A 16,798-nucleotide genomic window follows, 5' to 3' on the forward strand; every position below is an offset into this window, starting at 1 on the left:
CCTAGACTGGATCCATGCTGCTCGCAACTGTGTTAGCTATTAGCATAATACCATTGATGTACTACAGTGGAGTCCAAACAAGCACAGCCGTACCACGGATCAGACTGGGACGGACCAGTTGACAGGCAAAGTCAATTGCAGGTGGGTTTAGGCGACGTCAACAATAACAAGCTTCTGGAACAGACTATCGATCGCTGTCGTCTAGCACATCATCCTGCATATGCCTGCAAAAAAGCCTGCAAAGATAAAAGAGTGCAAGCCTGGCCGTGCGACCGTGCGAGGCATGGCGGGGCAGCGACGTCATCGGCCCTGTCAGGCAGCCAGACAGGCCAAAAGCTTAGCTGCATGCTTTTTATTTTATTGTGATTCTACTACTTTTGCGTCATATGGTGCCTGGACGGCCGCCCCATGGCCAGGAGGCGTATATACTATATAGGGAGCGTCCTCCCTTTGGCTGTGTCTAGCAGAGCATGGTGTACACAGCCTCACCCACCACACCACCAGCCATCCATCGGTCGCTTGCTTGCCTGCTTGCGCCACACCTTGTGATCAACCGGCCATTCATTCGCTACAGTACACTTCTAAACACTCCATCATACTATTACTGCCTTACCTTGGAGTATTGTGCGGGTCAGCTGCTGTCGCGCCGCCTCCCATTCGGTGCTGCCGCCACGCCCAGAATCAGCCCCGCGGTTCTCACTAGCAAGCAACAACACCACACTTAATTACGTCCACCCGCCTTGTCGCTTTCTCCTCCTGCATCCATCATCCATCGCTGTCCCAAACATCGTGATTCTATCGTTTGGCTGCAGCGAACCTTTGTGAACCGTCCCTTTCCCCAACCTGCCTGCCATGTCGTACTACGACACTCGAGATAGTCGGGGTTACCGGGTCAAGCGCGATCGATACTCCCGCCCAGGTGGCGGCTACGTCGAGGAAACCTATGTGGACAACCGGGGCGGCTATGGCCGTGAAATGGACCTCGTCCGCCGTCGCGACAGTCAAGAGTCTGTCGTCGAAGAGGTGACGAGGGATTTTCCTCCTGGCGAGCCCTATTACGGCTATCCAAGACCCCGCCGCACTATGTCGGTTCGTGAGGGTGCGCGCCGAGCACGCTCTGCTGGCCGTGATCCCTATTACGATGAGGAGTATTATCGCCGCGAAGACTATGCGCCCCGCAAGTCCAAACGCTACCGAGATGACCGTAAGTCCGCCGATATCTATCTATCTATCTATCTACTATTTGTGTTGAGCGCTGTTAACATGATCAGGCCACCGCCACGACCGACGATCGTCATATTCTTCTTCACGTAGCCCATCGCCACGTCCCCGCAGACGCAAGTCTCTGGGAGAACAGGCACTGGGTGCTATTGGAGGAGCCCTTGGAGTCAAAGCCGCCCGTGATCGTTCTCGCTCTCGCTCTAAAGACCGATACGAAGACCGCGGCCGTTCTCGTCGCTACCGCTCATACTCCGACTCTCGCTCCCGCAGTCGAGGCGGTCGCCGCGCCAAAAGTGAAGCTCGTGTGGCCCAAGCTGTCAAGGCTGCCCTCGCTGCTGGTGCTGCAGAAGCCTTCCGTGCTCGTAAAGATCCCGGTCCGTGGACTGGCGATAAAGGCAAGCGCATTCTCACAGCTGCCATCACGGCTGGAGGCGTTGATGGCCTGATTGATCGTGACCCCAACAAACACGGCGGCCGCCATGTGGTTGAATCGATTCTCGCTGGCATGGCTACAAATCATCTCGTCAACGGTCGACGGTCAGGATCGCGGTCGGGTGCTCGTGGCCAAAGCCGAGGGCGCTCCCAGAGCCAAGGCGGCGGAATCAAAGATATGGCTGCAGCCGGTGTTCTTGCTGCCGCGGGCAAACAAGTCTACGACCGAGTTCGCTCTAAGTCCCGAGGTCGCAGCCGCTCCGACTCACGCGATGGCTACGATGACCGCGGTCACGGTGACTCCAAGAAGCGAGGCTCTAGCGTATCTCGCGCTATCAACAAAGGGTTGGCGGCCCTGGGGTTAGATGACAAGAATAAGGATGATCGTCGGCAGGAGCGATCTTCGCGGTATTCTGATTACTCTGATTCCGGAGACGAGAGCTCGTATCGTTCGTCAAGGCATCGATACAAGGCTTCTCGAGATGTAAGATCCCAGCAAGCTGGTTCTAATACCTCTTCTCGTGCTTTAGCAAACCGAGCGGCGTCTTCTAATGGCAACGTTGACTGCCATAGTGATTGTGATAGTGATTCTGACCTTGGCTCCAGTGACGAAGAGAAGCGTGAGAGAAAGAAAATGCTCCGCAAGGAGCTAGTCACCTCAGGACTAGCAGCTGTGGCGACAATTCATGCCGCACACAGTGTGGTTAAGAATTTCGAAGCTCAGAAAAGACGACGACAAGAAGTGAAGGAGGGAGCGATTACCAAAGAACAAGAATCTAAAATGCGCATGAAAGCAAATCTGAAAAGCGCCGCGTCTATCGGCCTGGCCGGTCTCGGTATCAAGGGTGCTATCGGCGAATGGAAGGAAGTGGACGAGCAGAGAAAAGAACACAAGGAATTTCTGCGTAAGTGCAAGGAGCGACATGAAAAACGAGTGATGAAGCGCAATGGAAGTATGAATACATCGGGGTCGGGGTCTTCGCGACGCAGCCAGTCGTTGGGTACCGGTGCAGCTAGGATGAATGTGAATGACTATGAGAATGGGCATGGCGGGTCACACTATTACCATGATGAGAACCCATACAATGCGGGATACTCTTTTGATTATTAGTTCTGCATAATTCTTTCCTTCTGTTTCCTTCTACTTCCTATTGCTTGTTTTCTTACCCTTTTCACATCCTTTTCAATGATGCTCTTTTTGGAGGATATGAGGTTTCATGGGCTTACGACTTACGACTGATGACATGACTGATTTCCATCGTTTCTTTTTACTCTTGATGTAATAGAACTAAAATATTAGTTTTCATTCTTTCATTCATCTCATTCAGCTACTGCATAAGTTTTAAGGGCAGACTCGTCACGTGCAGATTAGATAAGTTTAGATGGGCCGCTTACGTCATAGCCTCTCACGGAGACAGCGATTCGTGTTGACGAAACACGTCGACATCATAAAACCAGCAGAATTTCCTCTACTACACTTTGGTATTGCTGGTTTTTTATCTTCTATTCTGCTATACACGACATGTCCTCGTCAATCTTGCTAGCCCTTCCACACCGACTTCTGGCTCGACCTAGTACCCGTTCTTTAGCTACCTCGTCATCATACATCCAACGACGCAATGCCGCGTTCTCCCTGCTACATCGTCCCAGACATGATCGCTTATCGAGATTTCCTGCGTACGCAACTCAGCTACAACCACAGTCTCGCATCCCCGTCCCTGCTTCTAGTTGCCAACAGCGTGCCTACGCAGAATTGAAACCATCCGGGGGCAAATCCGAGGCTGATTTGATAGTCGAAGAGCTCCAAGAACTGTACTAACCCTCTTCTCCTCTCCTATATTTTAATAACCGATCTAATAAAGGAATATAGATATGACAACGCAAAAGACGAATTCGAAATCGCCGTCGACAGCACCAACAGCTCAACCATCTACGCCGCCTCCGACCGTGAATCGGCACGGGAACACCTCGATCAGCTCGTCTACGTCTACACCGTGTATACCGAAATGACGCGCGCATCTGCCGCCGCGCCGCCCGGGACGGTGCAGGAAGAGACCGTCTCGCCGAATTCCGGGCAGGCGAATGCGGATCGATTGGAGGCGGCGACGGGGAATCCGGCGGCCCAGGGAGGCGTGGGTGAGGGATTTACTAGTTTCGCTGCGCCGAATTATGATCCTGAGTATATCAAGACCGAGGTCAAGGAGGAGGTGAAGAAGAGGGTTGGACAGAGGATTCGGGAGTTGAGGAGTGCGGTGGAGAGGTTAGAGGATACGGCGGGGCATGAGTAGGCCGTGCAATAGTTAGAAGATGGTAGGCAAAATGATTAGCATCTATTCTCATGGTTATGCTAATGTTGAGTGTATTGCGGCCGAAGCATTAAGCATAGAAAAGTTAAAAAAGTTCTGCTGTAAAATATATGATACTTTGCGTGCGTGATCTATGATTCCTTGATCCCTGACAGCAGTGATGGTGCTAAAACTGATATCTGAAGTCAGGCGCCCTATCACTCCAATCCGCTCCAGTAACATCAGCATTTCCGTCCGCCAAAGCCCTATCCTTCTGTCTTTCTCTCTGTTTATAAATCCCCAGAACGACCCACCAACCACACCACGCAAACGCCAAACAGCCCAATGACCACGAGTGCCCCAACACAAACCCGGGGGCCGAATTCGTCTGATAAATCTGTCCTGCAACAATGCCTCCGATATTCGTCAATGTCAGCAAAATACCCACACTAGCAGCTCGTTTCCCATCGGGAGCGCAGTTGCTAGATAGCCAAGCGATATTGGTACCAGTACAAAGGTAGCATGCGGTAGAAATCAGATATGTCGCGAAATACCGTATACCAGGCTGCATCGTGTGGCGGCTGTTAGCGACGAGAATCGCGTAACCGGCGATACCGAAGGGAGCTGAGATGATGAGGGATAGGAATCGGGCTTTGTATTTGTCTGACAGGACGGCCCCGACACCGTAAACGATTGCACCCCAGAGATTCACTATGAAAAGTTAAAGGATTCTTTCGAGTTAAAGTGGAGGTATTGTTTTGGGCTTACCAGGTATAACGAGATATTGAGCTTGGATGGTTGAGTAGTGGAATCCATCTTTCAGAATAATCGGAAGAAAGGTACCAAAGCCTAACCAAGTTAAAAAATGGAATGAACAATAAGAATGCAGAAATCAGAAAAAGTTTACCGTAGAGAATAGTAACGACACAAATCTGGATGACGCCGTGTATCCAACTCTTAACATCCTTGGCAGCCATTTTGATATCTTTCCATTTGTAGTGTCCTTGTCCACCGCTGTATGCAGCAGTAGCCTCGGCACGACATCGCATTATGACTTTGTCTTGCTCGTTCAAGAAGTACGCCGTTTCATAGTTTTTGGGGACGACGAAAAGACATATCCCGGCCCAACCGAGAGTGATAATTCCTTCGATTATGTAAAGCCTATCCGAATTAGTTCGATGAATATCTTCTAATATAGGAGGTAGATTACCATCTCCATCCACTCATCCCAGCCACTCCATCCATATACAATATTGCGTAAGCTAACAGACCACCAAATGCCCCAGACAACGCAGAAGCCACTGTTTACTCGGTCAAAAGATATCGAACAAGAGAAGAATTCAGAAAATTTACCAAAGAGGAATGATATCCTAGTCGCTAATTCTTCTCGCTTGTACCAGTCGCAGAGAAATAGCGTCATCGAAGGGAATAAACACCCCTCGAAAAACCCTAGAAGTAGCCGAGTCACCGCGAGAGATGGGAACCCTTGTACGAAGCCCGTGCACATGCATACTAGACCCCAGCAGAAAGTGATACAGGGGATGACGCGGTTGTATTGAAGACGTTTGACGAGAAGAGATGTTGGGAACTGTTCATTGTCAGTCGGTAATTAGAAAACGTTGCGTCAGAGGTTGCTTACTTCGGCAAGCACATAGAAAATATAGAAAATCGAGATGCATATCTGTATGGAGTAAGTGTGTTTGTCCACAGATCAATTGATCTCGTATGGTGAAGTATCTGACATTCAACTGATTCCCCTTTAGCCCAATATCCGTGGTCAACCCCTGCGTGGCAGCGAACCCAATCTACTTATCACAATACACACACAGATTAGCCTGCACTCTTCTCATTGAAAGGGAGAACGTACATTACCCCGATCCAGATACGAAATGAGCATCAGCAGCATCATCACCGGCGCAATAAAACAATCCAGTTTCCAGACCACAGCACGTTCGCGTCGCACGTATTCTTCAATCGACAAGCTCGGATCTGCCCCACTGGCTGCAGACTCATTGGCAGTCTTGTATTCAATCTGCATCTCATCTTGCTTTTCTTCCATTTTGGGTATATAATGTGGATACTGCACTTGAAATGGACCTTTGAGGATTGGAGCCGTATTTGACCGACACTGGGAACGAATATTTCGTGGGATGTATGTGCGCGACCTATATGTACTGCACAATCTCCAACATCGTTCCAAATCATTACCATGTTCCAAACTCTAAAGACCACGGTGTGCGATTAACGGCAAGACGAGGTAGACTGGGTCATGTTGGGGAGAATCAATGCTACAAGGAGATTCCTCCGGCTCCGTTAATTACATTGATGGTACTGGCATAACCTTCTTCGTACAGCCCAGTCCCCCGGGAAATTTCCGGACGAATAGGGCGGCGCAAATTGAAATTGCTGATGGCAAATGACCGCAAAACAATAACAACGTGGGGTAAAGTATGGGGAAACATCGGGGTAACCCGCATGCCAACCCTAACAAGATATTGGGGTAAAATTGGAGAAGTTTTCAATTCATAGTTCCCACGGACCAACATGAACCTTCTCTGTCTGAAGCCGCGGTGGTCCTTGGTCAGTTTGCTGCCTTTGCGTTTAACGGCGATCCTGAGCTGTTTCTACATGTTTCTCTCAATACGTTTGAAAATAATACGTTCCTAAAACATTAGAGCATTCATCTTATGGCTAGAAAGTAGATCATCTCTCTAAAAACATGAGTTGTGTTGTGATGCTCAAATATGATTTTCTCATAAATGACCAGAAATTGCTCCGTCCTCAAGATTCTGTTGTATCATTAGGTTCAATATTATGGGTGTAGCAAAAATAGGGGTACATGGTAATACAAATATGGTATAATCAACATTTAGATCCTTGATTGATCGCGTAACGGCACACTCGACCAGGCCCCGCTTCGTACATAGTCCGGCGAGCCCGCTTCCACACTATCGATGGCCATATTGCCCAGCTTCCTCCACATATCGCCCTTGATGACGAATCCGTCCTTGTGCTCATATTTCTTGCAAACTTGTTCGCCATTTGCGAGAGCGCGCACAAGTTTGCAGGCATGTCCGTCGTCGTGATAGGTCTTCACGCGCTTAAAGATATCCTCCCATGAGGAATCTTTCTTTGACTTATAATTGGCGATCTCGTCGAGAAGAAGTTTGGGGGGTCGTGGTGATGCGTACATAGCCAAATCCATGCGGATCTTCCATTCAAGGAGTCGGATCTTATTGGGTATTGAGAGCCATGATTGTCGTAGAAACGAGCAGAAGAAGATGCTGAGATTTACGGCGTGGATGTTAAAGAAGTCGAATTTGATCTGATGGGGTGGATGCTGCGCGGCACCGGTAAAGTATACTGCTAGAAGTCAGCCAAAGTACTAGTGATATGCTTGGATCTGAAAACTCACCAACTGCATTAATCATCTCAGCTGTCTTTTCTTCCAAATTCTCCTCTGTGACGTGTACTTGACTAGAGTGCTTGGCTCTATTCCTCGAACCTCGCTCCATGTCTGCGTAAATTTCTTCTACGAGCTGGACGATAGTTGTGCCGGATCGGGTATCTAGACTGTGGGCTTTGGCTGCTTTCTCACTCTCGATTAAGTGTGACGCCTCCCTGTTTCCATGAACAGCAGCTTGCGCCAAAGCCTCTGCAATAATTGCAGGCTGCTCGAACTCAACACCGAAACCTAGGTGGATGATCGGATGAAGGATGCCACCAAACATTCGCACGAGCATATCATCAGCCCTCTCATCCCCTTTGAATATGTATTCGTTTAGCACCTCCTGCCAGCCCTTTTGGTTGATCTCTTCCTGAAAGAATACTAGGAAGTTATGATAGTGATTCTCGTTGCCCAGGTACGTCTTGTACTTCTGTGGATCATGCATATCTGTGACGACGGACTGCTTGAGCGGCACTGGCGGTCGTTGATAGGACACATTGTCATTCCAGCCCTGCATAAGCTCGGCGGGTGTAGCATTAAGGGCGAATAAAGAGAGGAGGTGATGAACGATATGGTTCTAATGTGACATCAGCCATTAAGTGTGACGTTATGCCGAAGATGCCGTACATGGAACCCAGCATGGTTGAAGAAGATATGATGTTTTTCGTAGTTCTCCTGAAGCAGCTCACTTGTCGTGTTTGCAGTATCAGAGGTGATTCCAGGTACATAGAACACGGCCTGCTGCGACGGAGTCAGGTGGACTTTCGAAGAGGTGGCCATTGCGCGACAAGGATATTTTATAGGAGCTCTCCAAAGTCTCTGTGCAGGGCTAAATCTCAAATGAGCGTATTTGCAGGTAGATGCACTGAGTACGGGTCTAGCGAACATTGGAACGTACTGTCACCTGAAAGAAGGTGGGTGGTGAAGGCATTCTGGACCGCCGGGCGATCCTTGGTGTTAATGGGGCGACAAGGACGGAGATAAGGACGGAGATAGAGGAGGTCCTTCCCGCGGGGAATTGACTTGTGTACGTAGGTACCCATCAACCATAAAGACTTTATAATATAGCTTTTTTAATATTTACTACCTTAAAATTATTTACGTATTAGAAGCTATCTCTGGTAATTAATTATATATTAGGTAGGTATTGAGTCCCTATGGTTATTTTATTAACAGTGAAATCTACACGTACTTTCTTATCCATATTCTAGTTAATTCTTTGTGGCTATTTCTGCTTATCCTCTGTTTCTAGTATTGGGTCATGGATCCTTCATTTATCAGCTCATCCTTAATCAAGACCACATGGTGGTAACGGTTTTTGTCAATGTATAAAATTGTGTAGCTGTCTTTCCTGGCATGTTGAGGTCTACAGCAAAGAAGAAATCGTTAGCAGTCTAGCTAGCTAACCAGTAATCCCGTGTGTGTGTGTGTGTGTGGTCGGTAAGTACCAGCAGCTCACTCACCTCCCAAAAAGGAATCTTTATTCGTAGTTCTTAATACGGGTCCCGACGGCGCTGTTCGCCACGGACTGTGAGCCTGGTACACTGTAAATTTTCAGGGACTGAGAAGAGGACAAACGTACCCATGATAGGTACATTGATGCCAATCTGCCCGACATTTACCGAATGTTGGAATATTCGAGCATTCATGGGATTACTTGTGAAAAGCGTGCAGCCATTCCCGTCTAACAACAATTATCAATACGGTGGTTCCGAATTACAGGGAGATGCTCGCTTACATCTGTTATTATTGACCAGAGTGATGGCATCGTCCAAATTTGCTGTCTCTATACAGCACAGGACTGGTCCAAAAATCTCTTCCTGGTAGCATGTCATATGAGGATGAACATTTGTCAAAATCGTTGGGCCGATGAAATTCCCATCAGGGTATTCGGCAACCTTGTAGTTGCGTCCATCCAAAAGCACATTTGCGCCCTCGCTCTCTGCCGCGTTTATAATTTCCTCGATCCTATTCTTAGACGCTATTGTGATCACGGGTCCGACTTCGACCAGGGGGTCAAGACCGCAACCAACAACCAGCATTTTGGCTATCTCAACCAAATCGTCAATCCACTCTTTTGTCGCACCGACGAAGACCGCGACGGCAACAGACATGCACCTTTGTCCAGCCGCTCCAAAAGCACTACCCGCGATGGCGTATAGAGCCTTCTTCTTGTTGGCATCTTCTAATACCACCCCGTGGTTTTTGCCGTTGCACTCAACCTGGATTCTCTTTCGTGTGGCTCTGGCGTGCTCGTACACCTGCTCGCCAACGGCAAGCGAGCCAACAAAGTTTACTACTCGGATAGCTGGTTGAGAAAGGAGACCACTAGTGACGCCAGCAGTACCGTGGACGATGTTGAAGATTCCTGGCAGGAAGCCTGCTTGAAGGATACATTCGGCGAGAATCTGTGAGACAGATGGTGTTTGTTCAGACGGCTTCAGAATCACGGTGTTACCAGTGATAAGAGCGTATGGGATGGACCAAAGTGGGATCAGAAAAGGGAAATTGAACGGGCAGATGGTCAAGCAGACCCCCTGTAACCAAACCAAAACAAAACGTTTGATTAGCACTAAAGCTAACCTAACCTCTCCCCTTTGTGGCTTGTGGAGAAACGTACAAGCGGTTCGGTGATACTGTAGATCTCAGCAGACTGGTTAATGTAGTGAAAACCACCATTCTCGTTCGCAATTGAGCAAGCTGTCTCAAGAGCATCTATTCCTCGCTCGAACTCGGCATCAGCATCAGCTAGTGTCTTGCCAACTTCTACACAGAGTGTGTGTCTCTGCCGTAGTAGCTCCCAGTTAGCATGATGGGGCAAACTGATCTAGACCAGACAACCGCACATTGAGGGAAGAAGGGGAACTAACGTACAATTTTGGAGGCGTTTTGTCTTAGAATGGAAATAAGCGTTAGAAGCGTCTTTCTTCGAGTACTTAGCGGCGTAGAAGCCCATAATGGTTGGGCAGCAGTTGCAGCGGCAACGGCATCCTGAATTTCAGCAGCAGCGGATTCGGGGACCCGCGTAATGAAACTCTGAGATGCCTAGATACAATGAGATAGATCAGCCATGAGAACGAACGAGCATTAACTAATCTAAGGGAAGATTGCATCTCTACCGGGTCGAGGACTTTCATCCAAGTGCGTGATTTGGAAAGCACAAAAGAGTTGCCGATGAAATTGTAGCTGACACCAAAGAAGAGTGCTGAGCTCGCGTCTGTCGTCCTTGCGTCATGCCCGCTTGCCTCCATTGACTGGCTATCTCAGTGTGAGTAGTGATAATTGGCATTCGACAGTTCCACTCGTTACTAAAGTACAGCAGGTACAATCGTATACAGTCCCTCAAATCACTATCAGACGCTTAATTATACAGTAGCTAATCTTTTTCTTTTCTCTTTTCTTTTAATTGTCCATTGTCTTCGACCCCGGAATATTGGGCGCTTGACGGCGATTGTAAGTAATCACGTAAATTGAAGTGACACAAAGTAGGGCCATACTGATATCACAAGGGAGCTTTGAGGCTCCACTTAAATAATACGATGGCGAAATTCTAAAATAGCTCACGAGTTAGGGGTTAAGCACTATATATCAGTTGATCGTCCCATTGGACGGCGAAATACGAGATATCTTCTCACGCGATAAGAACACCGAAATGGCCCGGCTGATCGGCTCGTCGTATTTTGGCTTATCTCGGTGTCTTCTCCGAGAAAGCATTACGTACGGAGAGTACTTTTGATACTACGTATTTGTTTTCTTAACGGGAGCCAATTAATTAATTAAATTGTATGGACTTTTTTGCTTGGATGTGAATAACTCTAATGCCTAGATAATCATAAACCATAACTATTTCAATATGTAATCTTTTGTATTCTTATCGCGTGGTTTTAACAGAAACCTAGTTACACATAAACCCCGTTTCTTATCTAACATGTATGTACAATGGGTTAGCCTAGCCAACTCTGTATTGGGCTTTTGGGATATCCTGAGCTATTAGGGTAGATATGGGTTATACTATACAGAGGATGACAGATTGGCTTCGTAGAGCAGAGAATGTGAGGACGGCGAGGCTATAACTGACGTCAAACCGACATGTATGTGGTTTTGTGATAGTGGCTACAGACTATTTTTCTGACAGGTGCCCAGTATCTTCCAAAAAAGGACAAAAGGAAAACACTGCCAATTAAAGCTAGCAAAAATGAGTAACGTTGCTGCTAGTCATGAGGGATTCAGCATCCCGGTATGTCTTCTGCCATCTGTCATCTACCATATTCACAGATTGCCAAACAAGGGATAAGGAAAAATAATGTAAAAATGAAAACTGACAGTAATTTAACTAGCTGATCAACTTTTCTGCCTTCCTTAATGGCACGCCGGAAGAGCGTACACGGACTGCGAAAGAGATTCTACATGGATTCAAGACTGCGGGCTTCATATACTTGCACAGCCTTCCTCTGTCGCCCTCACAACGCCAACAGGTATTTGACGCATCGGCAAATTACTTTTCGCTTTCTCTGGAGACAAAATTATCCCATTTAATGCCGTCGGTGGAGTCGAATAGGGGATACTCGGCAAACGGACAAGAGAAGCTTGGCTCTGAGGAGTCGCCAGACATTAAGGAGACACTGCACATTGGTAGAGAAAAAGACCCCAAATACCCCAACATATGGCCTGCGGAGATTGGGAGGTTGGTTGGCTTCAAGGATACCATCGGGGGTTTCTTCGACTTCTGCACTAAAATGGTAAACGAGGTCATGCGGGCCATTGCCGTTGGGCTCGGCATTGATGAAAACTACTTTGAAGAGTACATGTCAGATGGTGATCACAAGCTGAGGTTGCTACACTATCCAGAGGTGAGTACGGAGGTGTTTCAATCAAACGTCAACAAAGTTCGAGCTGGGGCGCATACAGACTACGGCGCTATTACTCTCTTATTCCAGGACAGCCGCGGAGGGCTCCAAGTCAAGACACCCACAGGAGAGTATGCGAATGCCACGCCAATTGAAAATACGGTTGTAGTCAACGCTGGCGATCTCCTGGCGAGATGGAGCAACGATTTGATCAAATCAACGGTGCACCGCGTGGTAGAGCCCCCTCTACTGAGGGTGATCTATATCCAGAGAGATATAGCATCGCGTAAGTGCTGCAATGAACCTTTCCCCACCAGATGTGTTTACTAAAAGAAAACATACTGCAGATTTTTTGGAGGTCCACACGAGGACAGTTATATTGATGCAATCCCTGGAACCTTCGTTACTGATGCCGATAAGAAATATAAGGGAGTAAAAAGTGGCCAATACTATATAGATAGATTGACCGCTACGTACTAAGGAGCAAAAGCCCAACCAAGCGGTGAAACGATTAGACATCCAGTCAGTCCTGCGACAAATAAACTTTGAAATACTTCTTAGAAGTGAAGAAAGGGTGCGGAGGCTAGTTTAGAAACTGTGTTTGGTCCTTGTTACTACTGAATGACCCTATTAAGTCGTTGTTTTGTTACGCAATAATACAGCTTGAGCAGCCTGTGTACTGAGTTTTGTAGCTTCAATCTCCACTTTAGAGTCCTATAAATACAATTAAAGCTCTGTGTGAACTTTTCGGCAACGAGCTGCATTGCAGATATCTGATCTCAAATCAGAAGCAATTGTTAGCCTAGTGTAGACCGCAATTCCAGCCTCGTTTGGGACTAGCCTCTGGTAGATTCTATCGGGCTTTTGACTCTTCTGCTGGCTTGGATCTGTCTCTAAATAAGTCCACCTCGAGTGTGGCGGGATAACTCCTGTGTCATCTCGGCCTAGTTCTTCCAATAGAACGGCAGCTAGTAGATTATCTAGCAGTTCCCGAACATCCCAGACGATCATTGATGCAGGAATTTGCCTTGCCGCCTCTGCAGCCATCATACGGATGTCGTGGTTCCTACAACATCGGATGACGGTAGTGAGAGATAGGATTAGCCCTTCCCCGAGCAAGACAGAGGTGGGCCGTTGGTGTGATAAGCTGTCGCGTATCATGTCCTTACACTGAGCACAAAGTTGACGGAATTCGGCGTCATACAAGTCATACATCATTTGGGTGGAATCTAAGCAGCAGTTGATAGTAATGTAGAGTAGTAGCCAGTGAATCTGTATAAGTCGCATAGTGATTTTACGGGATGGCTCCAAATGTGAGCTTTTACCGCATTCTTCTAGGATGGCCTGCCACCTTCGCAATTGCGACAGGAGAGCCTCCTGCTGTGGAATTAACTGGTCAAGTGCATTGTTCGGCGTGTGTTGCTCTAGTCCGTACAATAGAGTTTGCTGAAGTAACATGATCGAAGAAGTGAAAAAACGACCCCAGGAGGTAAAGATCTTCAACAGTGAGTCCCAGTTGGGCTCGGGGAAGCGGGAATCGACCGTCATCTGGAGTGTGCGGATATCATGGGAACGAGGCCGGAGGAGGAGAGAAAGCTGGCTCATGGTAGAGACCAAGGGAAGCACCCATTCGACTTCCTGGAATTCGTGATCGGAAAAATATTTTCTTGATGGGAAGCTTCCAAGAAAATCTATGGAGGAATTGACTAATAAATTTGCTACGTTCATTTGTCCCTGTAGAAGCTCGAAAACCGCCAACAATAGTGTTGTAATAACAACTTTAGATGGAGTGGACAATGTCAAATATTGGATATTCCGGTGAAAGGAGGTGGTGGCTTTGGCATGATGCTGCAAAGCCGCTTCTTGATGTTTATTATTGATGATTCTGTTAAGCATCAGAGTCCGTGACATGCCACCACCTGAGGCTGTTGAGTTGCATAGACTAGGTGCCGGTTCGGCCATTGAACGCATAAACGCGCCGATAGATAGTACAGAATGACGGATGCAGTCATCCTGTAGACCTTCGCCGGCGGCCAAGCGCGACCAAATGCTGGTTGTGTAGAATCCAGCCAAGTTGTTCGCCACCTGATAGCGGAAGTAGTCAAAGTATACGACGTCCCCTTCCGCTAACTGATGGTGGCGTGAAGAAGCAATGCGGGGATCACAATAATAGGAAAGGACAGGTAATAATACCTGTTCGGGGCAAGGCGACCTGGCTGATGGGAGCGTATGTGTATGTGATCCAGAGGGCGCTAATAACCGTGATGAACGCTCAGTTTTCTGAGAAAGAATAGAGGTCTTCTTTCTCCGCCGCGCAATGGGCGCTGGATAGCCTTGACATTGAAGATTGAGATTTCGGCACCGTAAGCAAAAGGGCTTTTGCTCGTCGCACTTGACACGTCGGACTTTGCAGGTTTGGCATCCGGTCCGGACCTTGGGTTTGCCAGCCCGTGTCTTTTTGGCAGAGGCTGACTCAGTCATTGTCTTGTGTTGCCTACTTCCTCAAATATATCCCTCACCGAATCGTCTGCCGCATGCAGGGCTCCGAATGCATGTATTGAAAGAGATTGATGATTGTGTGAGGTTGAAGGAAAGAATTCCCGCGAATCACAACTGTGCGGGCGAATACGACGGACTATTCTCCGGATGATTGCGTAACCGTTCCTCTCAACGCCTGATTATGTTCCAGTGCTCCTAAATTAGGTCGACATTTGTACTTGAACACGATTTGCTGCCTACCAAGGCTAATTTTGTCTCGCCCGTGCGGGACGGCGACAGAGTTCGGTTCCGGAGTGGAGTTAATTAGTATCTTCATTCTTCTTAAATCTTGTTCCTTATCAGATAGCAATACTTCATTTGGCTATGCCCAATCCATGTCGATAAGAGGAGAGAAACTGCGTTTTTTGACATGTTTTATCTCGTTAGGGCAAAAAAGAAGCTACATGTGCGACTAGATGCACGGACGGACTACATAGGCAAGAGAAAGCGTACACACAGAAAAGACAGACGACGATCTTTCAAACGCTTGACACCAGCAAGTTTAGATATAATCAGATTAGCTCCTAATTAATTAAAAAGCATTGAAATCCTAGACCGCGGTCAATCATGGGTGACAGACAAGCGTTGTCATGAGGAAACCGTGCAACTTACGATTCTCCATTATGTGTTCTTCGAATCGCCTCTGCAATGATCGGACTAATATCCACCTGTTGGATTTTGGCACAGGACTTTGCAAGGGCCGGCAACGGGAGGGTGTTGGCCACAACAAGCCGTTCAAGGTCACTGCTCTCGATTACCCCAACGGATGGTCCGCTCAAAAACCCATGTGTGACTATCGCTATGCTTTTTTGGGCCCCATGCTCCTTGAGGATTTTGGATGCTGAGGCAAGTGTGCCGCATGTGTCTGCGATATCATCGACAATGATTGCAATTTTGTTTTTCACGTCGCCGACTAGAATCATGCGGCTGACTTTGTTTGCGACCTTACGCTCCTTGTGAATGATAGCGAGGTCGACCTGAAGATGATCTGCTATGGTAGCTGCTCTAAATATCAATATATCATGAATAAGTATTTTATTTCATTCTTTTTCTAATGAGAAAGATACTGAATTGCTACCATACCGCTTCGCACCGCCAGCATCCGGCGACACAAGAACCAAGTCTTTCTGCTCGAATTCTCGTTGGATATATTCAATGACTGTCTTCTCGGCGTACAGCTTGTTCCATTCCAAGGATGTTAGCACACTTTGTCGGAATTCCAGCGTTTTGGGTAGTTTACACTGTACATGTTTTTACCCACAGTCAGTACAACCCCCCAGCGTGCAAAACGGAGGGATACAAACTTATCAACTGGGATATTGAAGAAACCCTGAATCTGTGAAGCATGAAGATCCATGGTCTGTCGGGTACCGTCGGTAACATCCGGTCAGGTACAGTCTCATTTACATATCTCTTTCCTTCTCCTGAGCCGACTCACGATGATATGGTTACATCCAGCGCTTTCCAGCATGGTAGCCACAAGTTTAGCTGTGATAGGTGCGCGACTGCGGTCTTTCCTATCTTGTCGGGCGTATGGATAACATGGCATCACGGCCGTGATGCTTCTAGCAGATGCCATCTTGCATGCGCTTACTGCAATCAGGAGCTCCATGAGCATATCGTTCACGGGATCCGATGCTGTTTGTATGATGAATACATCTGCACCGCGGACAGATGCTTCAATCGACACGAACGTTTCCCCGTTGGAAAACCGGGAGATGTGCAGCGCTTCTGCACTGAGGGGGTAGCCAATTCTGTAAGTCGCATCACACTCTGGCGTCAGTATTATTTAAAAGATACCGAGGAAAGGAAAATTAGAATACCTTTTCGTTACCAGTTGTGCAAGTTCACGATAGCTGCTACCTATAGCACACCGTGAGTCCCGAATCTGTGGATAGGACAAGGAATATATGCTGACCGGATAGGAGACGAAGTCCAGCGGCCATTGTTGAAATTAATGACTTTAATTAATGATCGCCAGACATACGTGACATATCTAACTGTAATATCTATTTGGCATAGAACAG

General features: G+C 47.6%; 8 protein-coding genes across 8 annotated transcripts; 3 read left to right on the plus strand and 5 right to left on the minus strand.

Moving 5' to 3' along the window:
- Nucleotides 1-852: 852 nt before the first annotated feature.
- On the plus strand, nucleotides 853-2,764 carry BGW36DRAFT_302515 (uncharacterized protein; the record flags this gene model as incomplete). Its single annotated transcript, XM_046211794.1, has 3 exons — nucleotides 853-1,204; nucleotides 1,272-2,237; nucleotides 2,316-2,764. The coding sequence occupies 3 exons, from the start codon at nucleotides 853-855 to the stop codon at nucleotides 2,762-2,764; spliced, it is 1,767 nt and encodes a 588-aa protein (XP_046069074.1).
- Nucleotides 2,765-3,175: 411 nt separating this feature from the next.
- BGW36DRAFT_301619 (uncharacterized protein) lies at nucleotides 3,176-3,941 on the plus strand (the record flags this gene model as incomplete). The annotated part of the gene is made up of 2 exons (XM_046211704.1): nucleotides 3,176-3,465; nucleotides 3,524-3,941. 2 exons carry the CDS (start codon nucleotides 3,176-3,178, stop codon nucleotides 3,939-3,941), a joined length of 708 nt encoding a protein of 235 aa, XP_046069075.1.
- Nucleotides 3,942-4,125: 184 nt separating this feature from the next.
- Nucleotides 4,126-5,976, minus strand: BGW36DRAFT_302266 (retrograde regulation protein 2; the record flags this gene model as incomplete). Its single annotated transcript, XM_046211766.1, has 7 exons — nucleotides 4,126-4,649; nucleotides 4,707-4,787; nucleotides 4,846-5,099; nucleotides 5,149-5,239; nucleotides 5,292-5,526; nucleotides 5,578-5,619; nucleotides 5,806-5,976. 7 exons carry the CDS (start codon nucleotides 5,974-5,976, stop codon nucleotides 4,126-4,128), a joined length of 1,398 nt encoding a protein of 465 aa, XP_046069076.1.
- Nucleotides 5,977-6,598: 622 nt separating this feature from the next.
- BGW36DRAFT_386132 (uncharacterized protein) lies at nucleotides 6,599-8,301 on the minus strand. The gene is made up of 3 exons (XM_046216985.1): nucleotides 8,014-8,301; nucleotides 7,354-7,963; nucleotides 6,599-7,301 (listed from the first exon to the last, which is right to left on the minus strand). The coding sequence occupies exons 1-3, from the start codon at nucleotides 8,272-8,274 to the stop codon at nucleotides 6,808-6,810; spliced, it is 1,365 nt and encodes a 454-aa protein (XP_046069077.1). The 5' UTR covers nucleotides 8,275-8,301; the 3' UTR covers nucleotides 6,599-6,807.
- Nucleotides 8,302-8,592: 291 nt separating this feature from the next.
- On the minus strand, nucleotides 8,593-10,846 carry BGW36DRAFT_386134 (methylmalonate-semialdehyde dehydrogenase). Its single transcript, XM_046216986.1, has 7 exons — nucleotides 10,506-10,846; nucleotides 10,261-10,431; nucleotides 10,007-10,171; nucleotides 9,125-9,923; nucleotides 8,969-9,070; nucleotides 8,850-8,900; nucleotides 8,593-8,752 (listed from the first exon to the last, which is right to left on the minus strand). The coding sequence occupies exons 1-7, from the start codon at nucleotides 10,635-10,637 to the stop codon at nucleotides 8,679-8,681; spliced, it is 1,494 nt and encodes a 497-aa protein (XP_046069078.1). The 5' UTR covers nucleotides 10,638-10,846; the 3' UTR covers nucleotides 8,593-8,678.
- A 735-nt stretch (nucleotides 10,847-11,581) lies between these two features.
- BGW36DRAFT_399914 (uncharacterized protein) lies at nucleotides 11,582-12,713 on the plus strand (the record flags this gene model as incomplete). Its single annotated transcript, XM_046218576.1, has 3 exons — nucleotides 11,582-11,623; nucleotides 11,724-12,488; nucleotides 12,567-12,713. 3 exons carry the CDS (start codon nucleotides 11,582-11,584, stop codon nucleotides 12,711-12,713), a joined length of 954 nt encoding a protein of 317 aa, XP_046069079.1.
- Nucleotides 12,714-12,921: 208 nt separating this feature from the next.
- Nucleotides 12,922-14,853, minus strand: BGW36DRAFT_386136 (uncharacterized protein). Its single transcript, XM_046216987.1, has one exon. The coding sequence runs from the start codon at nucleotides 14,712-14,714 to the stop codon at nucleotides 12,960-12,962; it is 1,755 nt and encodes a 584-aa protein (XP_046069080.1). The 5' UTR covers nucleotides 14,715-14,853; the 3' UTR covers nucleotides 12,922-12,959.
- Nucleotides 14,854-15,299: 446 nt separating this feature from the next.
- On the minus strand, nucleotides 15,300-16,717 carry BGW36DRAFT_362732 (phosphoribosyl diphosphate synthase; the record flags this gene model as incomplete). Its single annotated transcript, XM_046214395.1, has 7 exons — nucleotides 15,300-15,321; nucleotides 15,384-15,776; nucleotides 15,855-16,012; nucleotides 16,033-16,131; nucleotides 16,210-16,525; nucleotides 16,595-16,634; nucleotides 16,690-16,717. The coding sequence occupies 7 exons, from the start codon at nucleotides 16,715-16,717 to the stop codon at nucleotides 15,300-15,302; spliced, it is 1,056 nt and encodes a 351-aa protein (XP_046069081.1).
- Nucleotides 16,718-16,798: the final 81 nt, after the last annotated feature.

This window comes from Talaromyces proteolyticus (genome assembly GCF_021365285.1).
Source record: "Talaromyces proteolyticus strain PMI_201 chromosome Unknown BGW36scaffold_10, whole genome shotgun sequence".
NCBI lineage: Eukaryota > Fungi > Ascomycota > Eurotiomycetes > Eurotiales > Trichocomaceae > Talaromyces > Talaromyces proteolyticus.

Coding starts and splice junctions, on each gene's coding strand:
- BGW36DRAFT_386134 (XM_046216986.1), bottom strand. CDS start 10,637: ATGGAGGCAAGCGGGCATGACGCAAGGACGACAGACGCGAGCTCAGCA. Junction 10,432..10,505: donor GGATGAAAGTCCTCGACCCG/GTAGAGATGCAA, acceptor CATTGTATCTAG/GCATCTCAGAGTTTCATTAC. Junction 10,172..10,260: donor GACAAAACGCCTCCAAAATT/GTACGTTAGTTC, acceptor CTACTACGGCAG/AGACACACACTCTGTGTAGA.
- BGW36DRAFT_386132 (XM_046216985.1), bottom strand. CDS start 8,274: ATGTTCGCTAGACCCGTACTCAGTGCATCTACCTGCAAATACGCTCAT. Junction 7,964..8,013: donor TCAACCATGCTGGGTTCCAT/GTACGGCATCTT, acceptor ATGTCACATTAG/AACCATATCGTTCATCACCT. Junction 7,302..7,353: donor TGAGATGATTAATGCAGTTG/GTGAGTTTTCAG, acceptor GACTTCTAGCAG/TATACTTTACCGGTGCCGCG.
- BGW36DRAFT_386136 (XM_046216987.1), bottom strand. CDS start 14,714: ATGACTGAGTCAGCCTCTGCCAAAAAGACACGGGCTGGCAAACCCAAG.